This window comes from Ixodes scapularis, unplaced genomic scaffold (assembly GCF_016920785.2).
Source record: "Ixodes scapularis isolate PalLabHiFi unplaced genomic scaffold, ASM1692078v2 PGA_scaffold7__128_contigs__length_106722199, whole genome shotgun sequence".
Taxonomy (NCBI): domain Eukaryota; kingdom Metazoa; phylum Arthropoda; class Arachnida; order Ixodida; family Ixodidae; genus Ixodes; species Ixodes scapularis.
The window spans coordinates 25,653,454-25,676,073 of NW_024609882.1; the positions used below are offsets into that span (position 1 = coordinate 25,653,454).

Genomic DNA, 22,620 nt, shown 5'->3' on the forward strand with positions numbered 1-22,620 from the left:
ATCCAGATTCTGCGCCAGCGACGAGTCCATTTCACCACCCAGGTTCCAAAATCCAATTTTCGTCTGCGCGGATCCGCCCGCAAATCCGCATGTGTAAACGTGCCACTTCAAAGATCTGATTTTCGGCAGACGAAGGTTACGGCACATACTTAGAACGCATTTCAGAGTTCGGTAAACAAAAACTGCACCGCGCAGAGAGCGATCGGTCTAGTGGCCTATAGCGTCACGAACCGACACCAACTCCTGAAATTGCAGTCCGCTTGTATATCTTCTATACTGAGATTACCTGTCAGGCTAGCGGTAATCTAGATCAGTGTTCAATTACCTGGACCTGTCAACAATACCAGATGGCAACACTGGTGAGCAAACAAGTAAATAAAATAGCTGTTTTTTATACTTTCTTTATTTTCTTTTTTTCATCCGATACTCCACCCCTCCTTATCTCTCTCTCCCTCTTTCTCCCTCTATGTTCGCTTGGTTTTGTCCGCAAGTTTATAAATCCAAAAGTGACGGAAATGCGCCCGAAGCGCGATCTTCTAGACCTCATATATATTAAAAAAAATTGAGCTTCAGTACGAGGAAAAGCAACCAGCAGCGAAACGTCGATCCAACGACTGCAGGCGCTTCTCGAGTTCCTGCTTTCATGGAAATTAGACTCCATCCCAAGACACGGAGATCAACAGGACTGGTCATGTCACCAAGCAGCGTCACAGAATCCTCACACGTGTTCCGTCACGGTTTATTACGAATGCCAAAAGTTGCAGCACGGTGACAGGTTAATAACAACTCGGCGAGGAGGAAAGATCAAAGATATCATAGTCGGATTCCACATAGAATATTCGTTTACAACGTGCTTAATTCGAGGATCTCCAGGGGATGAGTTCCTTGTCGACGCAGGCGCTATTGACGCGGTAAAAGGAATGACGTGCTTCGGAGAAGTGTTCCCCCAGAGTCTGCTATCTGGAAAATGGTGCCACCTGCTCTGCTGTTATCATACATTACGGAGACCTCGTCTTTTGCACGCCTTGCAGCGCGCTCGGTCGGTTGGCGACACTTTTTTGTCACCTTGATTCAATGCATTGAGTTTATTGTCCGCCCGTAAACAAAACACGCACTTGCCAAAGCAGCAACGGTCTTGTTCCTGACAGCTTGGAGTTCGAAATTGGCTTACGTGTAAGTCAAACTATTTTCTCGTCAGTTTATTCTAGTTAAACCTTATAAAGAAAAAAATATAATTCCGTGATGGCAAAGGTAACGACTTTTTGTTTTCCCAAACTCGTATAGCTAGCAAGTAGTTTGACTGATTTGACGTATTATGGTGCCCAGCAGCAACAACTGTTCTCCACCTTTCTCAAGCTGCCTTTAGGTGTAATCATGGCAGTGTGGTAGGCGTTACAGAAAAAAGGTAACCAAATACGTGGCTCGTTACTGTCGAATAAAATAAACGTGTTGCGATCCAGATTACATTAAAATTAAAGGAAAGCGTTACGGCTACTGTTACATATAAAAACTAACACACATTACTTGTACGTTAGTTTTTATTTATGAATTACAAATTTACTGTACTTACGTTACAGATATGTATACACGCCGTATTTTAAGAAACGTTTGTTCATGTAGAAACTTAGTATAATTGCATTTTTTTATTCCACCTAATTTATGTTTCTCTTGATTCTACCAAGGAAGAAACATTTTTGAAGATATGTCGCATGAGTACAAGAGTTCATGACTTGGCGCCTTGAAATTAAAAAAAAAATATGTGTATATTTTTAAGTTTTAAAAAAGTTGTATTGAGTCACGTAACCGTTACCCGTTACTCTCAATAAGTAACATAAGTTATGCATTACTATTTCGAAAACGTAATGAGTACGTTATTACGTTGCAGAAAAGTGTTACGCGTTACCGGTAAGGCCGTTACATGTAACGCGTTGCCGCCAACACCGACTCCACGTAATGAAATGTTTTCCTCACTTTGGCATCTCAGTCCCCTGAAGGAACTCTCAGAGAGTTATGACGCCCTTTTAGGATGTTATATATATATATGTCTAGAGCTGTAGAAGTGCCTGCCTTGTGTAATTGTTTGGTGGCTGAAGATCTGCAAACTTATACACTGTATTCTGAGTTTCATAGGAAGAATCGCTGGCAAGACACCAGAACATAAGATTTTGTATCTCGAATTAAAGCATCGACTGTTGTTAAAATATAAATATGCTAGAGGGTTGAGAATATGTATCACCAATTCTTCAGAAAGACAGGATTTTGCTTAACATCATATAAATGTGCAAGTGGGTTGAGAATATCTATCATCAATTCTCCAGAAAGACATGATTTTGCTTAACACCATTTTGTATTACCTTGGTCTGAAAGCAAAAAGGAAGTTACAAGCGAAAACGGTCGCGTTTAATATAATAACTTGCTACACAAGATAGTGAGAAGTGCGTTAAAGTAAAGGTTGTGACGCTTTCTAGACACGTTAAATACCTCAATAATTCTATAAAGCTTGAGCCCTAATATTGTTGGGTCTTAGAATTAGGGGAGCTTTGACTAGCGTGTCCACCTATTGATTGCAGTGTGTTAATACAGGCACTCTGCGGTTCTACGGACAACGGCAAAGATGAATATGATAATGAATCCGATCACGTTCTTCAGCGAATTGCAACAAATGGGTGACCCGAGGACCAGAAACTATCCTATAGTCATGAACCCCCTTTTCGTCTTCCCGCTCATTTTCGTCTACCTGTACTTCGTCAAAGTAGCCGGCCCCAGATGGATGAAGAACAGGAAGCCGTTCGAGATCACAAACCTTATCCGCTTCCACAACGTCGTCATGGTGGCCGCCAATATAAGATTTCTCTATCTCCTCTTAACGAAAACGTACCTACCAGGAGGTCACTACAGTCTCTGGTGCCAAGGAATCACCGGACACATGGACGAGCAGCTGGTCAAGTACTACGAAAGCGGCTGGATCTTTGTGTCCATTCGCTACTCAGACCTCATGGACACGGTGTTCTTCGTCCTCCGCAAGAAGTTCACCCACGTCACGCATCTGCATGTCATCCACCATACCATAGTCACGCTGAACCTCTGGTTCTGGTGTCTGTTTGCTCCAGAGGGACAAGTCGCCTTCGGACTGGCCCTCAATGTATCCGTGCACATCATCATGTACACGTATTACTTTCTGGTCACACTGGGACCTAGTGTACGAAGGTACCTGTGGTGGAAAAAGTACCTCACCAGGCTCCAGATTTTTCAGTTTGTCGTCATCATCATCCACCTATCCATACCAATCTTCGTGGACTGCGGCTTCCCAAGATACCTAGTATACCTGGGCTGCACGCAAACCTTCCTTATACTTTGTCTTTTTGTAAACTTCTACATTCACGCGTATATTAGACAAAAACAATCACAGCCATGATAGATGGCGCGACGAACGGAGGTAGACCTAGGAGCTGGGAACATGACTATGTTGGGTTACTTTAGGTTCAAACCAGCCAATCTATTTATCATATACGTTGGATAGAATAAATTAACATTTCGACCTAAGATCGAGGCCAAACTTCAGCCCCTTAAGATGCTCGGCATGAAAAAATTCGTTTGGCCCGGTCTAGAATATTTGAAACTCTCTACAAACCGAACTAACTGGGAGTTAGTGCGGTTGGTTAGCTGGTTAGAGTGAGCCGCCTGCACCATAAGGGAGCACGACATTCACTGTGCCTTTCGACTTGAGACTGGTGGCATATCTAATCTAACTCGTTTTTCATATGCGTTTGAGGCCTTGTTAGTATACGGTACTCATGCACGTAATACAATTGCTTTTTGAAGAGTCGGATTTACGTTACTGTTTTATTAAATATAAAACTAATCTCAAACTCTTTTGCTGCAACTTAGAGTACCATAACTTTGCTTAAAGATTTTCTTAGTGGCAGACTTGAAAAAATAGTTTTTTTTGTGTGTGTGTGTAACTCCAACTATTTCTATATGTAAAGAAGAGTAGAAGCAACTTCACTTTCTAGCATCAAGTTGTTGTTTCAAAATGCCAGGAATTCGTTCAACACAGCTAGGTTAGTTATGCCTTGTAATTTCACTTGAAGCTTGCGTACATAACAATCCGACTGTTTCTAAAGATTTCTACCGTTAAAGCCATTAAATTCGGCTTGAATTACTTAAAGTTTCTGAACACGACATGCCATAATGAATGATTTTTAATATAGTGTTACATTTACAAATACTTACAATACTCCAGGCAACTATTATTATTTTAATTATCTAATAAAAAGGTGCTTACTGGCTGCCGGGAATAAAACTATTACAATGTTAAAGCATAACTGCCTCTGACCTTCTTACTTTCAAGTTGTTTCAAGAGAAAAAGAGCCAAGGCTTCACTAGAACCCATGCCTCATGGACTTTTTTCTTATACATATACATATATACGAGATGTTTTCCGGTTGCGGTCAGTATTTGAAAACCCTAAAACACAAATAGCCTATGTTTTGTGTTGTGTGTGCGGGGGGGGGGGGGGGGGGTCGTAATTTTGTTACTTCGAGACGCACTCCTTTGTAAAGTTATTACTTTTTTTTTTTTACGGCATCGGTCTTTGGTGCTTGTAAAGGTTTCAACAATAAACACAGTCCTCTAGCAGTGGTGTTCGGGCCTGTCTTTTGTGTAAGATTTGTGTTTTCCTGCGTGACCGCGTTTTGTGTGCCAAAACCGCTGTCCCATGAAAATGGAACTGTCTGAAAAGGGAAACAAATTTTATTATATTGTCGCCCTTTAAACTTGTTGCCAGGGCCAATAACGAGATTCAAGCATGAATCAGAGTTTCGTGAGTACATGAAATCCGCCGAGCTCCACAATGTTGCACCTCTGGTTTTTCCCGCTCGCATTTCCTTTAGCCATTGGGGCGTTCAACATTGCAGCTTTTTACTTTCGAGTGTAAAGGCGCAGCCACCCCGTTGCAAAGACAGCATAGAGCTTATGCGGTAAATGTCGAGGAGGCATTTTAGAAACTGACAGTTATAAAAATGGTAAAAAACGGTTTCGTATCACCGAGGATACGTTTGATATATGTCTTTATTAAAATCCTATAAAATAATTGCGTCCGAAATGGCCACTCCAGTTTAAAGATCCTCCTTATGCCAACTCTAAGCACAGTCTTGATATCTGTGCATATCTTTAAACGTAGCTCAAATGCTGCCATTTCGGCCAGTGGTTAGGGTGTATGTAGACTTCCTCGGAGTCTTTTTATTTTGATGCATTGAGGACCAAAAGGTGCAAAAAAAGGCTGGCTTACGGAGTGCGTTAATGTGGACTTGAATAATACCACTTGTGAAGGGTTAACTGCAGAGGCAAGGACATCGTGGGTGAGAAGAGATATTTTTACCAACGCAGCAAAGGAAGAATAAGTGTATAATTTCAGCAATTAATGTAATCACAGGTATTTACGCTTGCTTTTTGTCAGCATTTAGACCTACTTTTGCAATCGGTCTTCCATCTGGGGCTATCTGGGGCTTCCATCTGGGGCTAAGAGATGTCTAGTCAAGACATTTCAGCCCAATTGATCAAAATTATGGTATTTTAAAAGCAGGATTCTTCCTTTTAAAAAAACTCAAGCAAAAGAAAAAGAACTTGGACTTGAAAGACAATGTTGATCCGGTTTACATGTCCAGATATTTAAAGTAAAAAATTATTATCCGATATTTTGCGTCACATCGCTATTTAAAGGCTTAAACTAAATATTGTCGCCACAAAGTTGTAATATGGCGTCGAAATTAAGATCAATATGGAGCTACTTGATGCTCACTTCGGGGTGTTCGACCGCATTAATCTATTTATTAGTTCGCATATGTACACCTCATACGCTGCAAGGCATTCGCGCCAACCGGCGGCCCCTAATTATAAACAGTGAAAACATAGTTTAAGAGGACCAACGCTAGGCCTCTCTTGGCGTATTTTGGCATTTGTTTATGCTGGTGCATGTCTTCGCGCTAGTATTTAGTTATATGTCCTCTTCATATCTAATTACACCTCTGCCATATCTTTGTAATAGTGGATGAATAGTGAGGTGCCTGAACGGGATGGAGCCCACGGAGGGAAGGGTGTTTAAATTTCGTTCCATTTGTGAATGACTCCGAGAGATGGCGCAGTAGGACAGACGCAGTAACACAGGGGCTTATGGTGCCAAGTTTAACTTTTGGCAATGCAATTCTGTGTATGAAATCTGATATTCAAGCAAGGTTAGAAGTAAAGCAACGCGGTGTTGGTAGACTGGCATTGGGAGCGGATGGTCAAACACCGAATCAGGCGGTACAACGGCAGGGAAACTAGTAGTAAGATTAATTTTAAGAGAGATTAAGCTACATGGAGCAGGAACGCTGAACGCGGAGAGGTTTTGGCTATTTGTACATGAAGGGCGTTTAAAAAGAGAAATAAGCGAACAAAGAAACTGAGGTCGAAAGTTTTGGCCAATAAGGTCCTAGATCAGAGAATCACAGTTCAGAATCACAGATTAAATCGCTCTGGAGATTTATAGAAAATGTAAGATGCGTATTGCCAAGGAAAGTATCTATGATAATTCCAGGGGAAGCTCGTTGATGTTCGAGGAGAGGAAGGAACATTTCGGACTAGGGTGTACAGAGCGAAATATCAGGACATCGATAGGGATGTGACGCATGTGGGTAGGAAAAGGAGACGTCTGAACACTCAATACTTTTCTATACAGGGCTTCATTCTGCAGTTGTTCAAGGCGACACTGAATAAGTGAAGGCTTTAGGCTTTACAGGCAGCGACAGAAAAATAGACACTGGGAAAGCGGAGGTCACCAAGCACAGGTTATCGGGCTGGTGGCATAAGTCGAGAGTAGAATGAAGTTTCGTAGAGAATGGTAGATAAACATTTGTGTTTAGCAGCAATATGAGATTCTTTTGCCCTTCTTCATTGATTACGACTTTAATCGGAAATTAGTTAATTTGAATTAGAAGCTTTGGGTACTTGACGCAAGCCGCCGCCCGTTTTAAACGGTTTAGTCGTGACCATTAATCAATCTATCCTTCGGGGAAGCACCCTGGATCGCTGATCGCTCCTCCGCAAATGCGGCCACGGGTTGGCCATCTTACGTCACATGCATGGAGCGTTGTCAAGCCTGTAAAAATACCATCTGCAGAGCTCATTTCTCAACCACCGTCGTTTGTCCAAGTAGTTTTGTGGAACATTACGTAAACTGTCGAACAATATCCCTTCGCGATCTTGAGAAAGTTTAAGAAAACCACAGCACCTGACGCTCGAGCAAAACTGGATTGAGGCGACAAGTCGCGTTGCCAGTGAGCCAGTATTCGGAAATAAATAACAGTCGATTCGACGCGATGTTTGCTGGGAAATGTTTTCTGGAGTTCGAAATCGTAGACAGCAATCAAGTATTGATATCATGGATATGATTGCTATCTTCTGGGGGAACTTTCGTGAGTGTGACGCGCTTGAAGGTGTACCCTGAGCTGTGTTTCTCCTCCAATTGACTCCGTCACTTGTAGACCCTGAGGGCTGAGGAACAAGTTCTGTTTCGAGAGCCTCAATCAGGTTTGAAATTTGAATTTTCACCACTCCGTTGCAGCTTAAAGTAGTAGGGGGAAGTAGGGTTGCGGGCACGATGTCACGGCATTGACGGGCGCCCTCACTCGTGCCGCTGAGTAACAATCAAAACAAAAAGGTTGAATTCACGACCTTCTTTCGGCAGCTACTTTTAGTGTTCAATGAGATGATGGTAGTCTACAGAGAGTTTTGGAAGGAGGCTCTTTGCGGACCTGTTCAATTGGCCGCTCATGCAGGGGCAGGCACAAACGCCGGCAGTCACGCTGAAAGCATGGAGTAAGGGATCTCGGGAAGCATTTCATAGTTTGAAAAAACAGTGCGATGTGTGCAGGTCGCATAGCAATGAGCGGTACCGGGCAATAAGGTACGAGCAATTCTTGCGTGTAAGAAGAACTAGAGCCGCTCAATAAGCTAAGCTTAAAGTATTGGCACTCCGCATTCCTAAGTTTTCTTGTGAGCGCCGTCATTTTGGTGCTTAGCGCGGAGCGCACAGAAATGGGCAATCGTTACTATTCGAACATTCCAATAAATTAGAAAATTTTAATAAAATTTGAAAAATTCCAATATTCCGAGCTTTAGATAGGGCGTCAGGAAGCTCAGGTGACACCGCGGTTGGCTCTCTCGTGCACTGGGTTAAAATTTATTCAAAACAAAAAAGCGTTTCCTACAATTTCAGATAAAGCTTCGAGATAACTGGCAAATATTATTTTTAGCGCCAGTGGAACTGGAGTGTTGTTGCTCTGAAGCGTAGCTTATTTAGTGGCTCTAATAAGATTGTAATAAATGACTCCTAATAAAATTTCACTGGCCCAGCAAAATCACAATCACAATGCGCGAAGTCGGCCTTTTGAATCGCATGAAGCCGTGAGCTTGGTTAGTCGAATTATATGGTTCTCGTCTCGGTTGGTGTCGGATATCTGTTCGTGGATACCTCAGAAAAGTTGGGACTGTTCCTCGGCAAGCTCGTGTGGAGCGGCGCACACGATGCCAACTTGTAGGCGGTGTCGGTCGATCAGGCCTTTCGAAACTCCCTTGCCGGCCTCCAGCCTCCTTAGGCACTTCTCTGCACTTATGCAGATGGCCCCCAAACTTGATAAGGTACGAGCAGACCACCTCGATTTTTGTCTTGTCAGGAACAGGCCGCCAATCCGTCTTTGCTCCTGCAAGGCTGTCAGGCAGTCTGGGCAGGTTACATTTTGTATTGCAGCATGCGGACAACGTAGCCAGCGATGTAATCTACCACCTTCTCCACGCACAGGGACAGAGTAATGATGTTTGAAACATTCACGCATTCGTGGTCCTCTTCCCTGGGGGAGACGATCATCCCAAATGGCGGGCTGCTGTCTGGTCGTTTAATGGAACATCTTGGGGCGTGTCTTCACGGTGATCTTCCCTCGTGGTCATGGGAAGGATGCTGGTCTGATCTTGCATCGAGCAGTACCGTCGCAAGGTGCAACGGGCAAGTTCTGCATCCAGCAGAACTTGCCTGTTGGACCTTGCGACACACAAGGAGATTTTTGCAGGCAGCCCTAAACTGCAGAGCCGTCGTGTTATTATTCCAGCTACCCTTGCTTCTGATGGCGCCGAAGAATAGCTCAAGGTGGTCCTGGCTGCAGTTGTAGGTGAGCGCGTACCTCATGAGGGGTGCTTGACCACCAAACAGTCCATCGCAAAGACCCTCGAAGCTTTTTCTGGCCAGAAGAAATCCCAGGATAGTGGTCCTCCTGTTGGTTAGATGGAGTGGCTGGCCAATGACGACCTTCAACGTGAGCATGTAGCTGGCTGCTTCTTCGGAGAAGAGCTTCCATAAGTAATGTGTGCCCATCCATAGAGTGCTTTGAAGATCTTGGCACAAGGGGTTTCTCGAATTCATTGTGTCGAACAGCTTGTCGGAGTTTCCGATCATCTTCGCTGCCGCCTGGATGCCGGCAGGGGAGGGGCGGGGGGGGGGGGGGGGGGGAGGTCTTAAAGGGGCTCGCAATCCTATTTATGCGTCTACCTTTTAAAGCGCAGCTCTTAGGCGCCCGTTTCTGGCTTGAGCGGCATCGCCCGCGTCGTCGCCGTCAGCGTAACTGCATGGTGCATTACGGGAAATGTCCCATAATGCAAAGCGCGGGACACGTGACGTCACGAGTGACCGCAACGGTCCCACGCGGTGCATTATGGGATATTTCCCATGATGCAACGCGCGCGGAGGAGGAGGAGGAGGGGAGGGCAGGAGGGGGAGGAGGAAGGAGGAGGGGAAGAGGAGAAGAGGCGAGGAGGAATACCAGGGAGGATGAGGAGGAGGGAGGGGATATACCCATCCCTCCTCTTCCTCAAAAGCTGCGCTCTAATTCGGCGTTACAAGGTGTCGTAAACGTCTTTCATTTTATTGCTGTTTCCACATCCCCTGTGGTTCGGGCAACCCGGCAAGCAGATAGTCCCTAATTATAAGTGCGTCATATTTTTACGACGATTCAGGAAACCTCCTCCTCCTACGGAGACGCCCCGTGGTGCCGAATGTGCGTGGCACTTAACGAATTCGTGACGTCGTCGGTCCCGGTCGGCTCCTTCCTTACGACTCGTCAGATCCACTAAAAGTTTCTTTTTTTTTTTTTGTCTAAATACAACATATAAGTGGCGCAAACCGATTTAATTATATATGAAACTTATATTCGTTCAGTAGTTTAGATGATAAAAGAAACAAATGGGGTTCAGAAAGTACGGAAACAAGAAAGAACGCGCGATGACCCGTCGACATATCCACCACCAAGCGCTGGAAAAGGCGGCCCAGGGTGCAGGCCCCCCCCCCCTCCCCCCTCTTTCCGGATCCTAGAAGACGACGCACGACGCCGGCGGCACATTTTGCAAGAAGTTAAAGTACGAATTTGCCTCCTGTAGTCTCGCGCCACATGGGACCCACCCGGAACTTGCCCAGAACCTGAGCGTCGTCGAGTTGGGCCGAGAGGCTTCGCTAGCGAGCTCCGGAAGCTTAAGACGAGCGCCCTAGTACGGTACTACTCCAAGCTCCGCACATCAATTGAGGATTCGGAGCTCCAACTCCGGCAGACTCGGTGAATTCATGCCGGTAAGCGCGGTGGAGGGCTTAAGCAAGCAACGAGCCGTTGACGCGTATCCGGCTGCAGGAGAGGCGATCATCAACGTAAGCCGCAGCCGACTAGCCAGTCGATTCGCTTCTACCATTGGCCACCCAAGCCAGGACCAGAGACGTCATGAAAGAGGTTATCTTTCGCTTGTTTTTGTAATTTTAATTTGCCGATAACTCTTCGAATGAAGCGAATTTCGAGAAAAAAAAAAGTTTCACTAAGTTACTATGTTTAGTGCGCTCAGGTTCGTTGAAGCTTAAAAGAAACAGTCCCAAGCCGTTGCAGGTCCCCGTTAAGGTCAAGGTTGCTAAAGTCCCAAGCATCGGCAACGATTGAGCTGATTGCCTGAGCTGCATGTCTCACATTCATATCTTAGTTCCTCTACTCCACATGGGCTGGTCGCAGCTTGTTGCCGACGCTGAAACCGTCTTAGTTTTTAATTTTGTTTAACTTCAGTATGTAGAGCCACCTGATCGAATGTCCGTCGAGATCCTTGATCACCTGTAGAGATGCGAGCGTATTGCGAAGCAATTTGAACATGTGGCGAATGTCAAAGATAATAAAGATTCTCTAGTTTCAGTTGGCAGGATGTAAACTCTAGGGCTTCATGTCTTCCGGGCGATCTCCCAGCTTTACCCCTAATGTTTGGAACGGTCCAATCCGACAGGAGCCCGTCGCATGTAAGGGAGCAGACAACAACATCGATGTACTGTAGCTTCATTAGAAATAGGTCCACCAAGTTGGCCTTCTCGTCTACTCTTATGCCATGGATCAAGGAGTACCCACAACGTACGTTAAAGTGGTCGTTTTGAGCTACGACTATTAAGACAAGGGCTTCTGTAGCGAACGGGTTGACTTTCTTTGTCATCTGCTTCAGTCCCAACGTCTACAACTCCTCTAAATTTTTTGCCGTCTCACGCAAAATGCTTTGAATGCTCATCCCGTCCATGAGCATGGCACGGAGCACTCTCCCTCCTTTCTTTTCATTTTCTTGGACAGTGAGTCACAGGGACTGGAATGTTTTGGAGGTGAATCCAGGTTCAGCGTCAATGGAGCTGTACCATGCCCGGATCGATGATGCATGGTTAAGCGCCTGGTTGAACGTGTTCCGCACATACTCGTACGCTTTCGTAGAATAAAACTGCAGTGTAAGGGTGAAAGCCCTCAGCTCAGCTGAGTATTGTTCCCTTGTCACTTCTCCTTTCAAGTTTCTTAGTGTTAAAAAAAAAGTTCCAGTAGGACACCAGAAAGTGACCGACGAAGAACAGTGATTCCATCATTGCTGACAAGTCAGTGCTCCCTCAAGTCCGGGAGAATGTCTTCCGCCTGAGGAACCTTTCGTTTCAGCCACTTTGTCACCTCTTTCGAATATTTCAGTTTCTTTCTGAGTTCTTCCGCCTGTCAGACAATCTTGTTATTCTAGGGCTTTGAGGTGCGTGGACTTTCAAAGGCATAGGTATTGTCTGACGCTGTCGACTTGGATGGTTGGGCATCGCCGGCGTCACAGGCAGGATTACTGCGGCCAGCACTGTTGTCATCTTGTGTTATGCTTGGAGGCCTTTCTGCCTGTGGTTGCTAAGAAAACGCACAAAACTAATTTCTTTTACTGACCATTGTAATTTGATATAGCATGCATGATCATGCCGTGCTCTTATTTATTAGAAGAAAAAAGATTGTGCAGTATGGAATATGTCAGGAAAAACTACAAATCCAGCGGAGAGAGGGGGTGGGGGGAACATCTTGTGTCTATTACTTCAGTGTCTTTAGGGGTTTTCAGAATATATTTAAATATCTTATCTTTGGAATGTTTTTTAAGGCTTGGGTTTGAATCAAGCTCTTCTGAGCAGCTAGAGATCATTGAAACAAGCTGAATTGCGAGTTTATAGTACAACCAGCAATAGTTCGGAAAACCATCAATATGGTTTCGTGCCTATGCTCGACAAAACAGATTTTGATCTTTAATTTTGTATTTGAAACTTTTATGAGGGACCTGCAGAAAGAGTAAAGCCATTTTTATCGGTTCAACTTGTTGCTTATACTATGCAAAGACATGAAATAGACGAAGATGTAACATATCCACTCATATTGGTGTAGTGGAATAGGCACATTGCAAGTGCTTACTCTACTACTTCAATTACCTGATTGCACATCTCCACTTCCGCTAACTTTGTTTTTGTTCTGTGATGAATCAGTTGAAAATAATTGTGGCCAGATATTGTAAAGAAATTCAAGTCAGAAAACATTTTCAACAGATAAGGGGTCACTTATTACGTCCATATGATAGTAAGGCAGGTTGAAAAGGGTTGGGATGGCACCGGCTTTTAGCCGGACAGTTTTTCCACTTCGGTCAAAACATTCCCCTTCAATATGATCTGAACAAACCACACTTCTTTCAGATGGCCGCCAGTTTTTCCTTTTATGTTCCGTACCCACTGTCGGTAAAGCTTTGGGCGACTTTGTGGGAACCTTGATAATAAATAGAGGCTCCTACAGATTGTACTACAGCGAAACGATATGATAATCAAACGACGCCATACTTACTTGTGGTATGTCTTCATCTAATCGCTTTCAGGATGGTTTGCACCGTCAATTGCCCAACACGCCGGCATAGTGGGCCTGCGTTTGTCGCATCTGACAGTGAATTACTGCGCTTTGCAATGGGCGGGCCCACCTCTTAATTGTGATTGGTGAAGAGATTCATGACGCACGACGTCCTTGGAGCCGGCACAAACGGCAAGCCGGTCGTGGATCGAACAGGACAGCACATCGATTCATTCGGTTGGCTTGCATTTTTTTTAGAGCGCAGCTCTTAGGGGCCCGTTCCCGGCTTGAGCGGCGTCGGCGTCGTCGTCGTCGTCGGCGTCGGCGTAACCAAGGTCATCCCAAGGCCACGCGACCCCCAAGGTCATCCCAAGGTCACGTGGCCCTCAAGGTCACGTGACCCCCAGGGTCACGTGACACCCAAGGTCACGTGACACCCAAAGTCACGTGACCCCCCCTCCGAGGTCACGTGACCACCCCCCAGGGTCACGTGACCCCCCGCCAAGTTCACGTGACCTCCTCGATGACGTCATCGTCACTGATGACGTCACCGGCATCCGCATCGTCCTCGTCATCATCACTGATGACGTCATCAGTGACGTCACTGATGACCTCACCGGCATCCGCATCGTCATCGTCATCATCACGGATGACGTCATCAGTGACGTCACTGATGACATGATCGGCATCGTCACGTGACCCCCAAGGTCACGTGACCTTGGGGGGTCACTTCACCCCCCCAGTACCCTTCCCTCCTCCTCCTCAAGAGCTGCGCTCTAATTCGGTGTTACAGGGAGTTGTAAACGGCTTTCACTTTTTTTAGAACGACGCTAAACATAGTTACGGTACACACCTCGTACATAGTTAGGATCCTCTAATATTATTGCAATCGGAGACACCCATGCTGAGTTTCTGTGCACAACTAACACTTGGGAGCCAAGGTCCGCAGTCAACAAACAGATCGCTTCGGCATTAAGCTTTACGCGCGTTACATTTACGGAACGTCCTCGAAGGACTGCCGTCCATAAGAATCATTCTTGATCGCTATGCACGCTTTCGAAGGGGAAAAACATTTGAAGGGACACTTCTCACCAAATCAGCTGTTGCTGATCACCGGCCACTGGATCACTGGCTACGCGTGTTGTCAACTCAGTCCAGTTTTGCTTGAGCCTGAGGAGCTGTGATTTTGTGGAACTTTCCCAGATTCCCGATGGGCTACTGTTCGACAGTTGACAAAGATTGTAGCTTTCCAGGCTTGACAACGCTCTGTGTAGGTGACGTAAAATTGTCGACCGATGGCCGCGACTGCGCAGTGGTCTCAAAGTGGGGATCAGCAATCCAGCCAATATTCATAAAGACAAGTGGAACCGGCCTTCTTAGCGGACACGTTTTTTAGGGCCGTGAGACGCGCGACCGCGCCTCCTTGCGGGGGCCACAACCTGGCGTACAGTGCACTTCCCTTCATGGCTTTGTTCCGACACCTCTTTCTTCTTCCGAGATCTTCGGTCTCACATATATATGCCGCTATGACTATTACGCTCAAGGTGCCCGCGTTAAAATCTATTCCCGTGTTACAATTAAGCGTCCGCTTCCCTGTACTGGAAATGAAAGTAGCTAACGCACATATCTGAACTGGTTGCTCTTTAAAGAGACACTGACACCTCCCACAAGATTTTTTTACTAGGCGATTTAAGGCAGTGTTAGACGACTACACAATTCATATTTTGATACTGATTCACGTATGAGGAGAGAGTTGCTGGAAACCACGTAACGACATCCGACGGCGTTTTTTTTTTTTCTCTGCTTTTTCGGCGTGTGAAGCAGATGACCCCGACGACGAAATTGCGTGCACGTTTGTAGTCCGAATGCTTCCCACATATATACCTTCCGCTCGATGTTCTACGCTTGAAGATCGTTTGGCCGGTACCACGAGCAACCGTTCCGCAAAGGCGGCCCCCTCGTCCGTCACAACTTTGGTGCGTCGTGCGCCGCCATCGCGCCGTCCCGTCCGCCGTATATCGCCATATTGAACATGACGTAATACATCTACTTCCTGTGATTTGTGCAACATTTTCTTTTCCCGATCAATGTATTTCCAGTTTCCTAGAGGCCAGTAAAATGGGGTTCCTATTCTTTTTATATCATTTTCAATATTGAATGTGAGCCTTAAATGACCCTCGATTTTAAATATATTTGGTACACATCAGTTTGAAGGCCACGTGACTGTGGAGAAAAGAGTGAGCACGACTGAGATCGGCCAACTCTCGACCGGCTGTTTTCGGGCGGAAAGAACAAAATTTCGAGCAGCAAATTATGTGCTGAGTAGTTGCGTTCTTTAAGGTCATGCTCAAATAAAAACCTCGGTGAGCAACAATACCCCGTCAGAGTCCCTGTAACAGTGAATTTCGCCGTACACTTTAACGAGCAAATATCGAAAATGCGCACAAACACGCGCAGAGTAATTATGGACGAAGTGTCTGCATGACGGCCTCAGACACTTGCCGGGTCGGCGCCGTCGCGAAAATGAGACCTACTTTTATCACTGAGAGCTTTAGAAAGGCACGGCGTGGCGAGCCCCGGCTATCTTATTCTCGTCTCGTTCCACAACCCATCGGAGCGCAAGTTCGTTTGCTTCTTGTTCACAAGTTTCAGTGACGTCATAATGTCGAGCTCTGATTGGCTCCAATTGGAAGGGCAGTGGGTAGCTCTTAATGCTAGCTGCCTTGAGGTCTGCCCACTATCCTCCCAATCGGTTCCAATCAGAGCTCGGCGTTCTGACGTCACCGCAGCACCCCCCCCCCCCCCTCCTCCTTCCCAGCGCCAGAGGCAGACGGACTTGCGCCCCGCATAGGATTTCCTGATTAGCCGATAAGAGCGCCGAAGAAAGATTCAGACGCAAAAATCGTGATGATAAATACCTACGCAGTGCATTTCTTAAGATATCAGTGACTTTATGCTACACCTTTTCGGCGCTTATCACCCGAGCGACAAATGCTGAGTCACTGGGCCGTCGGCGCATGCGCGGCGTCTGACATTTACAATAACAGAGCCACTGTGCGTGTTCAGAACGCGTCCCACAGCCCAGTACACAAAGATGGCGACACGCAGCATGGAATTATCGGAATTGTCCGTCGCACGAGGGTCGACAGCAGAAAACCACTTCCCCGTTTGAACTCATGGTGGACCTAAGCGGACGCTACGAGACATCTTAGCCAATCCAGCGCTGAGAAGGCACCACGGGCCTAAGCTGTCGGGTCGACAGCAGGAAACTACGTCACAGCGCTTGCACCGAAGGTCACGTGACAGTCGCGCGACGTTGGGTTGGCTTTGGTGGCTCTTAGCGACCTCCGCGGTCCATCGTAAGGGAAAATGGTGTACAGCGGAAAGCGTTCTTTTGCTGTTTTCTTGTACCGTGCGATTAAAATAATAACGTCGTGCCAGCACGTTCCTTAGGAAGTCCATCGTGACTGGCAAATGCAGCGGAAGCTGCATTTGGTAGTCACATTGATGGATTGAGGAAAGGCTGGGTTCCAATGTCGTGAGGACGAATTTGCGATTCGCTTATTTCGCGGATCCTCTTTGCAACTAGCGAGGTGCAGTTCCTTCTCGGTGCAGACGTTACAGACGCCGTGTGCGAAAAATGGCCTAGTTGCTGGACGTGGCACTTCAGAATTAGCCGACCAGTAGCAGAGAACGTCCAGCTACAGACTCATGCTTGATCGCTAACCTCCAGAGGGGAGTGTCACCATCACCGAGGATTTGCCGCACCGCAACTTGGCCAGGCCGTTGCTCGGAACCAGAGAATTCAACCAGCTCCTCCGAGGGAAACCGTAATTTGTGTCCGTCAGCGGTTTCCCTTCACCTGCCGTAAGTCAAAACGTTATTTTGTATGTTGGCTTTCGCCGAAAGTGAGGCGCCAATGTGTAGAGACACAATTTTGTTTTTCAAGACAAGACGCAATCTTAAACACGTTTTTTTTTTTTTTTTTTTTTAGCGAAATGTCAGCTGCCGTTTTGGTACTCTATGAGGTTTCTCGAGTGAATTTATTCGGCGTGTAATACACCCTCTTTCATAGAATTGGAGCAAGCGTAAGGAATATACATATTAAGCCGTTTTGAAATGCCCACTTCGTAAAGTTTATTTACGGGCAAATTTGTTCCCCCATTCTGACCACGAAACCTGCTGCTCTTGGCGCCTTTTTTGTTTTCTGTAGCAGCGCACCAGTTATGAAAAAAAAAAATACACAAACGTCGGATATGTGAGATTCGTTTGGGATGCCTAATTTCAATAATCTCTTAGTTTGACACGTGTATTTTGTACGTATATTTAAAAAAAATCCATAAAAAGATTATTCACGCTATAAAACGGATCGCTAAAGTCACCACCGGGACGTCCTGGACAAAATATCCGTTGTTAAAATGCGTGGTTTATTGTTTTAAAATGCGCATTACGAAATTGATATCAGTGCTAAAAAAAAACTTTAGCAAAATTTTATCATTTCTGCGATAGCATGAGAACGAACATAAGACTCTCCGACAGCATTCTTCCGATAGAGTGAGTACGAGGGTGAACTTAAGAAAATATTTTTACACCATTCCAGAGATATCACCGGCTTAATCACTCTAAGACGCATGGTTGTAGCTGGTGCCATCTCTTCAGAGTTAGAAATTAATTGTCTACTTGCAATGCGCCCTTGTCGGCCTTCCCGTGTTTTAGGTATAGCATTGATTTTTACGCGCTTTTAAGATTCAGGAGTATCGTATTTTATTGCTTAGCCGATTTCATTTTTATTTTTGACAAAAAGATTGCCGGCATTGTAAGACAAATTCGGATCCAGTCCGTGCTCAAAGATGCAGTTCTGAATTGGTCATTGTTGGGATAATATCTCATTCTAATTGTTTACGGCTGAACAACAACGTAACTTGAATTTTATTTTGTTTCCACATTTCTGGTCAATTCAAGTATCACTTGAATAATATTTATCTAACCGAAATCACAACGTATCTGGAGTTTCTTCTCAATATGGCTGAACCCTGCTAAGTTCAATAGAAAATATGAAAGTCAGAGCAAAGTCAATGAACCATTCGACATAGGTGCAAGTCAGCGTAGAAGTTACATTTCTCTTAATTATTTATTATCAACAGCCTTTTCCGCACAGAAGTAAAAAAAAAAAAAGAAGCATAATACAAGCTACTTTAGTTATTCGGCTTCTTGGACTGCCAGTTACGATACCAAACTCCGTATGCCCATAGCGCTCTCAGCAGTTCTTGATATGCTAATCCTCACAATTTCATGAAACATGTTTCCTGTGTTCTTGTTTCATCAGGAGGAACCTTTCAGCGTAGCCAGTACCAGAATTGAATACCCAAGATGATTACCAGCCTGAACCCCATCACCCTGTCAAAAAAGATCCAGCAGATGGGAGACCCCAGAACCAGGGACTACCCCGTGGTCATGAGCCCCTTGTTTGTCTTCCCGATGATCCTCTCCTATCTGTACTTCGTCAGGGTGGCTGGCCCCCGGTGGATGAAGAACAGGGAACCATTTAAAATTGTGAACATTATTCGCCTCTACAACCTCATCATGGTCTACCTAAACGCCAAGTTCCTCGTCGCGGTGCTAGGCCTAACGTATCTACCAGGAGGACGCTACAGTCTCTGGTGCCAGGGAATCACCGGGTACATGGACGATGACTTCGAAAGATTCTACAAGTTCGGCTGGTTCTTCGTCTCAGTTCGGTACGCCGACTTCTTGGACACCGTGTTCTTTGTCCTACGAAAGAAGTTTACGCAGATCACGCATTTGCACGTCATTCACCACACCATCGTGGCGGTGAACGTTTGGTTTTTTGTCTTATTCGCCCCAGAAGGACAGGTTGCTTTGGGACTGTCAATCAACGTTTTTGTACACGTCATCATGTATTCGTACTACTTTCTGGCCACTTTTGGTCCTGCGGTACAGAGGTACCTCTGGTGGAAGAAGTATCTAACGACGTTGCAGATAGTCCAGTTTGTGATTCTTATTCTTCACATGTCGGTTCCGCTTTTTGTGGACTGCGGCTTCCCCAGACACCTTTGTCTGCTCGGAGGCGCACAGACGGCTTTGATACTGGCACTCTTTGTGAATTTTTACATTCAAGCATATCTACGGAAGAGTCCTACTCACGCAAGCGATCGCCCTTCGGAAAACGAGAATATAAAAGGCAAAATGTGCAACGGAAAAGACAATTAAACGCATATATATGCGATCACGTGCTGCTTTTGGGCTTAAGAGAAAACAGGTTTCGGAAGAACATTTTTGCCTATTGGTTTATCAAAGAAAACAGGACAGACCTAATCTTGCAAAACAATCTTCTGTTACAAGCCACAAAGCTCTTCTCATGTGGAGATGTGAGAAAGTGCCTAGCATGATATTAAAAGCATATGCTAAGTCAGTTTCCGTTATTAACCCCACAAAAGAAAAACAATGGTTAGAGAGGCAGGTTTTTTTCTTCGTGGAACTATCATAAGTTTCATTTTTTTACATAAAAATGTATATAAATTTTGAACTTTAATGACAAAAGAGGAAACACATTCTTATAGATAAATAAAGAAAACTCGTCTGCACAATCTAATAATATTGGTGACGGATGAAGCCTGCAAAAAGGACACATCGGTAGTTTAGCTTCATGTTCCTTGAAAAACACTCCGGCTAGCTTTTCTGCCACGACGTTAGCAGATGGCATTTAAATAATGGCGTCAGCTGTTACTGTTTCTGGCTTCAGACATCGTGTTTGTGCGTGTGCCCGTTCAGCAGACGCTTTGTTGTCACAGTGGTGGTGGTCATCGCAGACGGACATATTGTGCAGAAAAAGACGGTGATGTGTCGAGATCAGGTGCGTGCTTGGGTTCTTTTGTTGTGATTTTCAATGGCCGAAAAGCGAAAAAACAAATATATATCGAAATAAATAAATAACGAAGATGATTGATTTTCTTTAGCGCCTAATATTTAGAAAGGATTAACAGAAAGAGGATGTTCTTTATGTTTTGAATTATTTTTTTAAATTTTGTATTGTTTCCTTGCTGACTATTGTAAGAGACGTGATAGCTACACCAGAAGAGTGAATATTTTTTGCCGAAGCCTCTTAGACACATAAACATCTGAAATCAAAATTTTATTATCTATTTATTGTTTATCTTGTCCATCCGGCAGCCGGTTTTAGTTATTTTCTCTCGGAACATGGGTATAAAGTATCGAACTATTTAAATCGTACATTTCCTAGAGTCAAATAATTTCTTCACTGAAGCACAGCACAGATTTCGTAAATCATTATATCGTGAAACTCAGCTCTTATCCTTCACTCATGACATGCATTCTATTGTTGACCGAGGCTCCGAGGTGGACTGCATTTTCTTAGATTTCGCCAAGGTATTCGATAAGGTGTGTCACGAGCTATTACTGCTAAAACTTTCAAAACTTAACAGTGACCCTAACGTTCTCCAATGAATTCGGTCTTTTCTGAAGAACCGTTCACAAGTTGTAACAGTTAACAACGAAAACTCTCCTCTTGTGTCTGTGAATTCTGAAGTTCCTCAAGGGTCTCTTTTAGGCCCACTACTATTTTTAATTTATATTAACGATCTTCCCATCAATGTGCCTTCATCCGTTTGTCTCTTCGCCGATGACTGTGTAATTTACCGTGAAATCTGTCACGATTCTGACCTGACTACACTTCAATCTGATATTAACTCTGTCTGTCGTTGGTGTGAATTATGGCTAATGAAACTAAACACTAGTAAATGTAAACAGATAAGAGTGTCCCGCAAACCTAACAACAGTCCCTGTTACCATTTAGATGGCAACCTTTTGGAGCAAGTGGCAACGTACAAGTACCTTGGTGTTCACATAACAAATAACTTGTCATAGAAACCCCACATTCGGTATGTTACTACCCGTGCTAACTGCATGTTGGGCTACTTAAAACGAAACTTTTCCTTGGCACCTTTTTCACTAAAATTAATCCTCTACAAAACATTAATCAGGCCTAAATTAGAATATGCAGCCACCATCTTTGACCCCGGTCACGATAGTCTAATCCCTGCATTGGACTCCATTCAGAATAGGTCAGCTCGTTTCATTCTTTCCTACTTTTATCGTACTACTAGTGTCACATCGATGAAAAATAGATTATGTTTACCACTTCTCTCTTTGCGGCGTAAAATTTCACGCCTATGTCTATTTCGTAAAATATATATCCATAACCCTCTCCCACGCAATCAAAGGATTACTCACCCCTTTTAAATTTCACCCCGTCTTGACCATCAGCATAAAGTTGGAGTTCCAGGTTTGTTTACCACAACATTTCAATCTTCTTTTTTACCCCGCACAGCCGAGAAAGGGAACAACCTTACAGGGTTGATTGCTACTATAACTGATACCAATCTGTTTAAGAATTCCATTACTACTTTAGCAGTGACCCATGGCCTATTATTTTTCTTTGTTTGTTGTATATTTAATATTGTTAACTTGTTACTATATTACTATCTTTATTTTATGCATGTGCTCTCCCCCTCTGTAATGCCTTCGGACCCTGAGGGTACTTTCAATAAATAAATAAATCCTCTGCTTCATATTCTTGAAACAGAACACTCCAAGATTGCACGCTCTTCGCAATCTTGATTTTCAATTTGGCTGTTCATGAGCACAAAGAATAAACTGCTGCTGCTGATGATGATGCTGCCTTCAGTTGTGCTTTCGAAAAGGTTTGCAAACCTACACTCTTGCACCTCTCCTTCAGGCGACGCCGTACGTTTGAGATACACTGTAGATGAAGGAAACGGATCCCGCGGCTGTCAAATCCGCTCAGAAGAATGCATGGAACATCCTCGGGCACAGTAATTTGAGGTGGCGGGTTCGAATCCCGACCGAGGTGCCCGCAATATGACGGAGGCTTATTGCGGAGAAGGCGCCGTGTAACCGAGCTTTTGGTCGCACGTCAAAAGATCCTCAGGTGGTCGAAATTAATCCCCAGTCCTCAGCTGGAGCGTGCCAGATGCCCGTCGTAGGTTTGGCACGTAAAACTTCCAAATTTGACAAAATTGACAAAAAGCGAGTTACCAAATGATGAGAGGCCCTAAATATGACCATGGAGTGTACGTTGCTCACACATCACTCTGATATGTGTTATCGAAAGTCGAATTATTTATTTAACTCATATAGTAACTGAGAGATTTAAAAACCTGAGGTGCGGCGAGTCCCGAGCGCCTAATTAGGGCTACGCGGCCGATACAATAATTAATGACTACGTAGCCTAATTAAGGCTACGCAGCCATAAGCAGATAAGAACGCCAAAGAAAGACGGACAAAATAAAAAGCGTCAACCAAAAAGGACACGCCCGACGTTTCTTAAATTGTCATTGACTATGGCTAA

General features: G+C 44.8%; 2 protein-coding genes across 2 annotated transcripts; both read left to right on the forward strand.

Moving 5' to 3' along the window:
• Positions 1-2,614: 2,614 nt before the first annotated feature.
• Positions 2,615-3,415, forward strand: LOC8043787 (elongation of very long chain fatty acids protein AAEL008004-like). Its single transcript, XM_002400716.3, has one exon. The coding sequence runs from the start codon at positions 2,615-2,617 to the stop codon at positions 3,413-3,415; it is 801 nt and encodes a 266-aa protein (XP_002400760.3).
• A 15,166-nt stretch (positions 3,416-18,581) lies between these two features.
• On the forward strand, positions 18,582-19,442 carry LOC8043786 (elongation of very long chain fatty acids protein AAEL008004-like). The gene has a single exon (XM_040223751.1). The coding sequence runs from the start codon at positions 18,582-18,584 to the stop codon at positions 19,440-19,442; it is 861 nt and encodes a 286-aa protein (XP_040079685.1).
• Positions 19,443-22,620: the final 3,178 nt, after the last annotated feature.

Excerpts from the sequence above, each read along its gene's own strand:
- LOC8043787 (XM_002400716.3), top strand. The coding sequence starts at position 2,615 with ATGAATATGATAATGAATCCGATCACGTTCTTCAGCGAATTGCAACAA.
- LOC8043786 (XM_040223751.1), top strand. The coding sequence starts at position 18,582 with ATGATTACCAGCCTGAACCCCATCACCCTGTCAAAAAAGATCCAGCAG.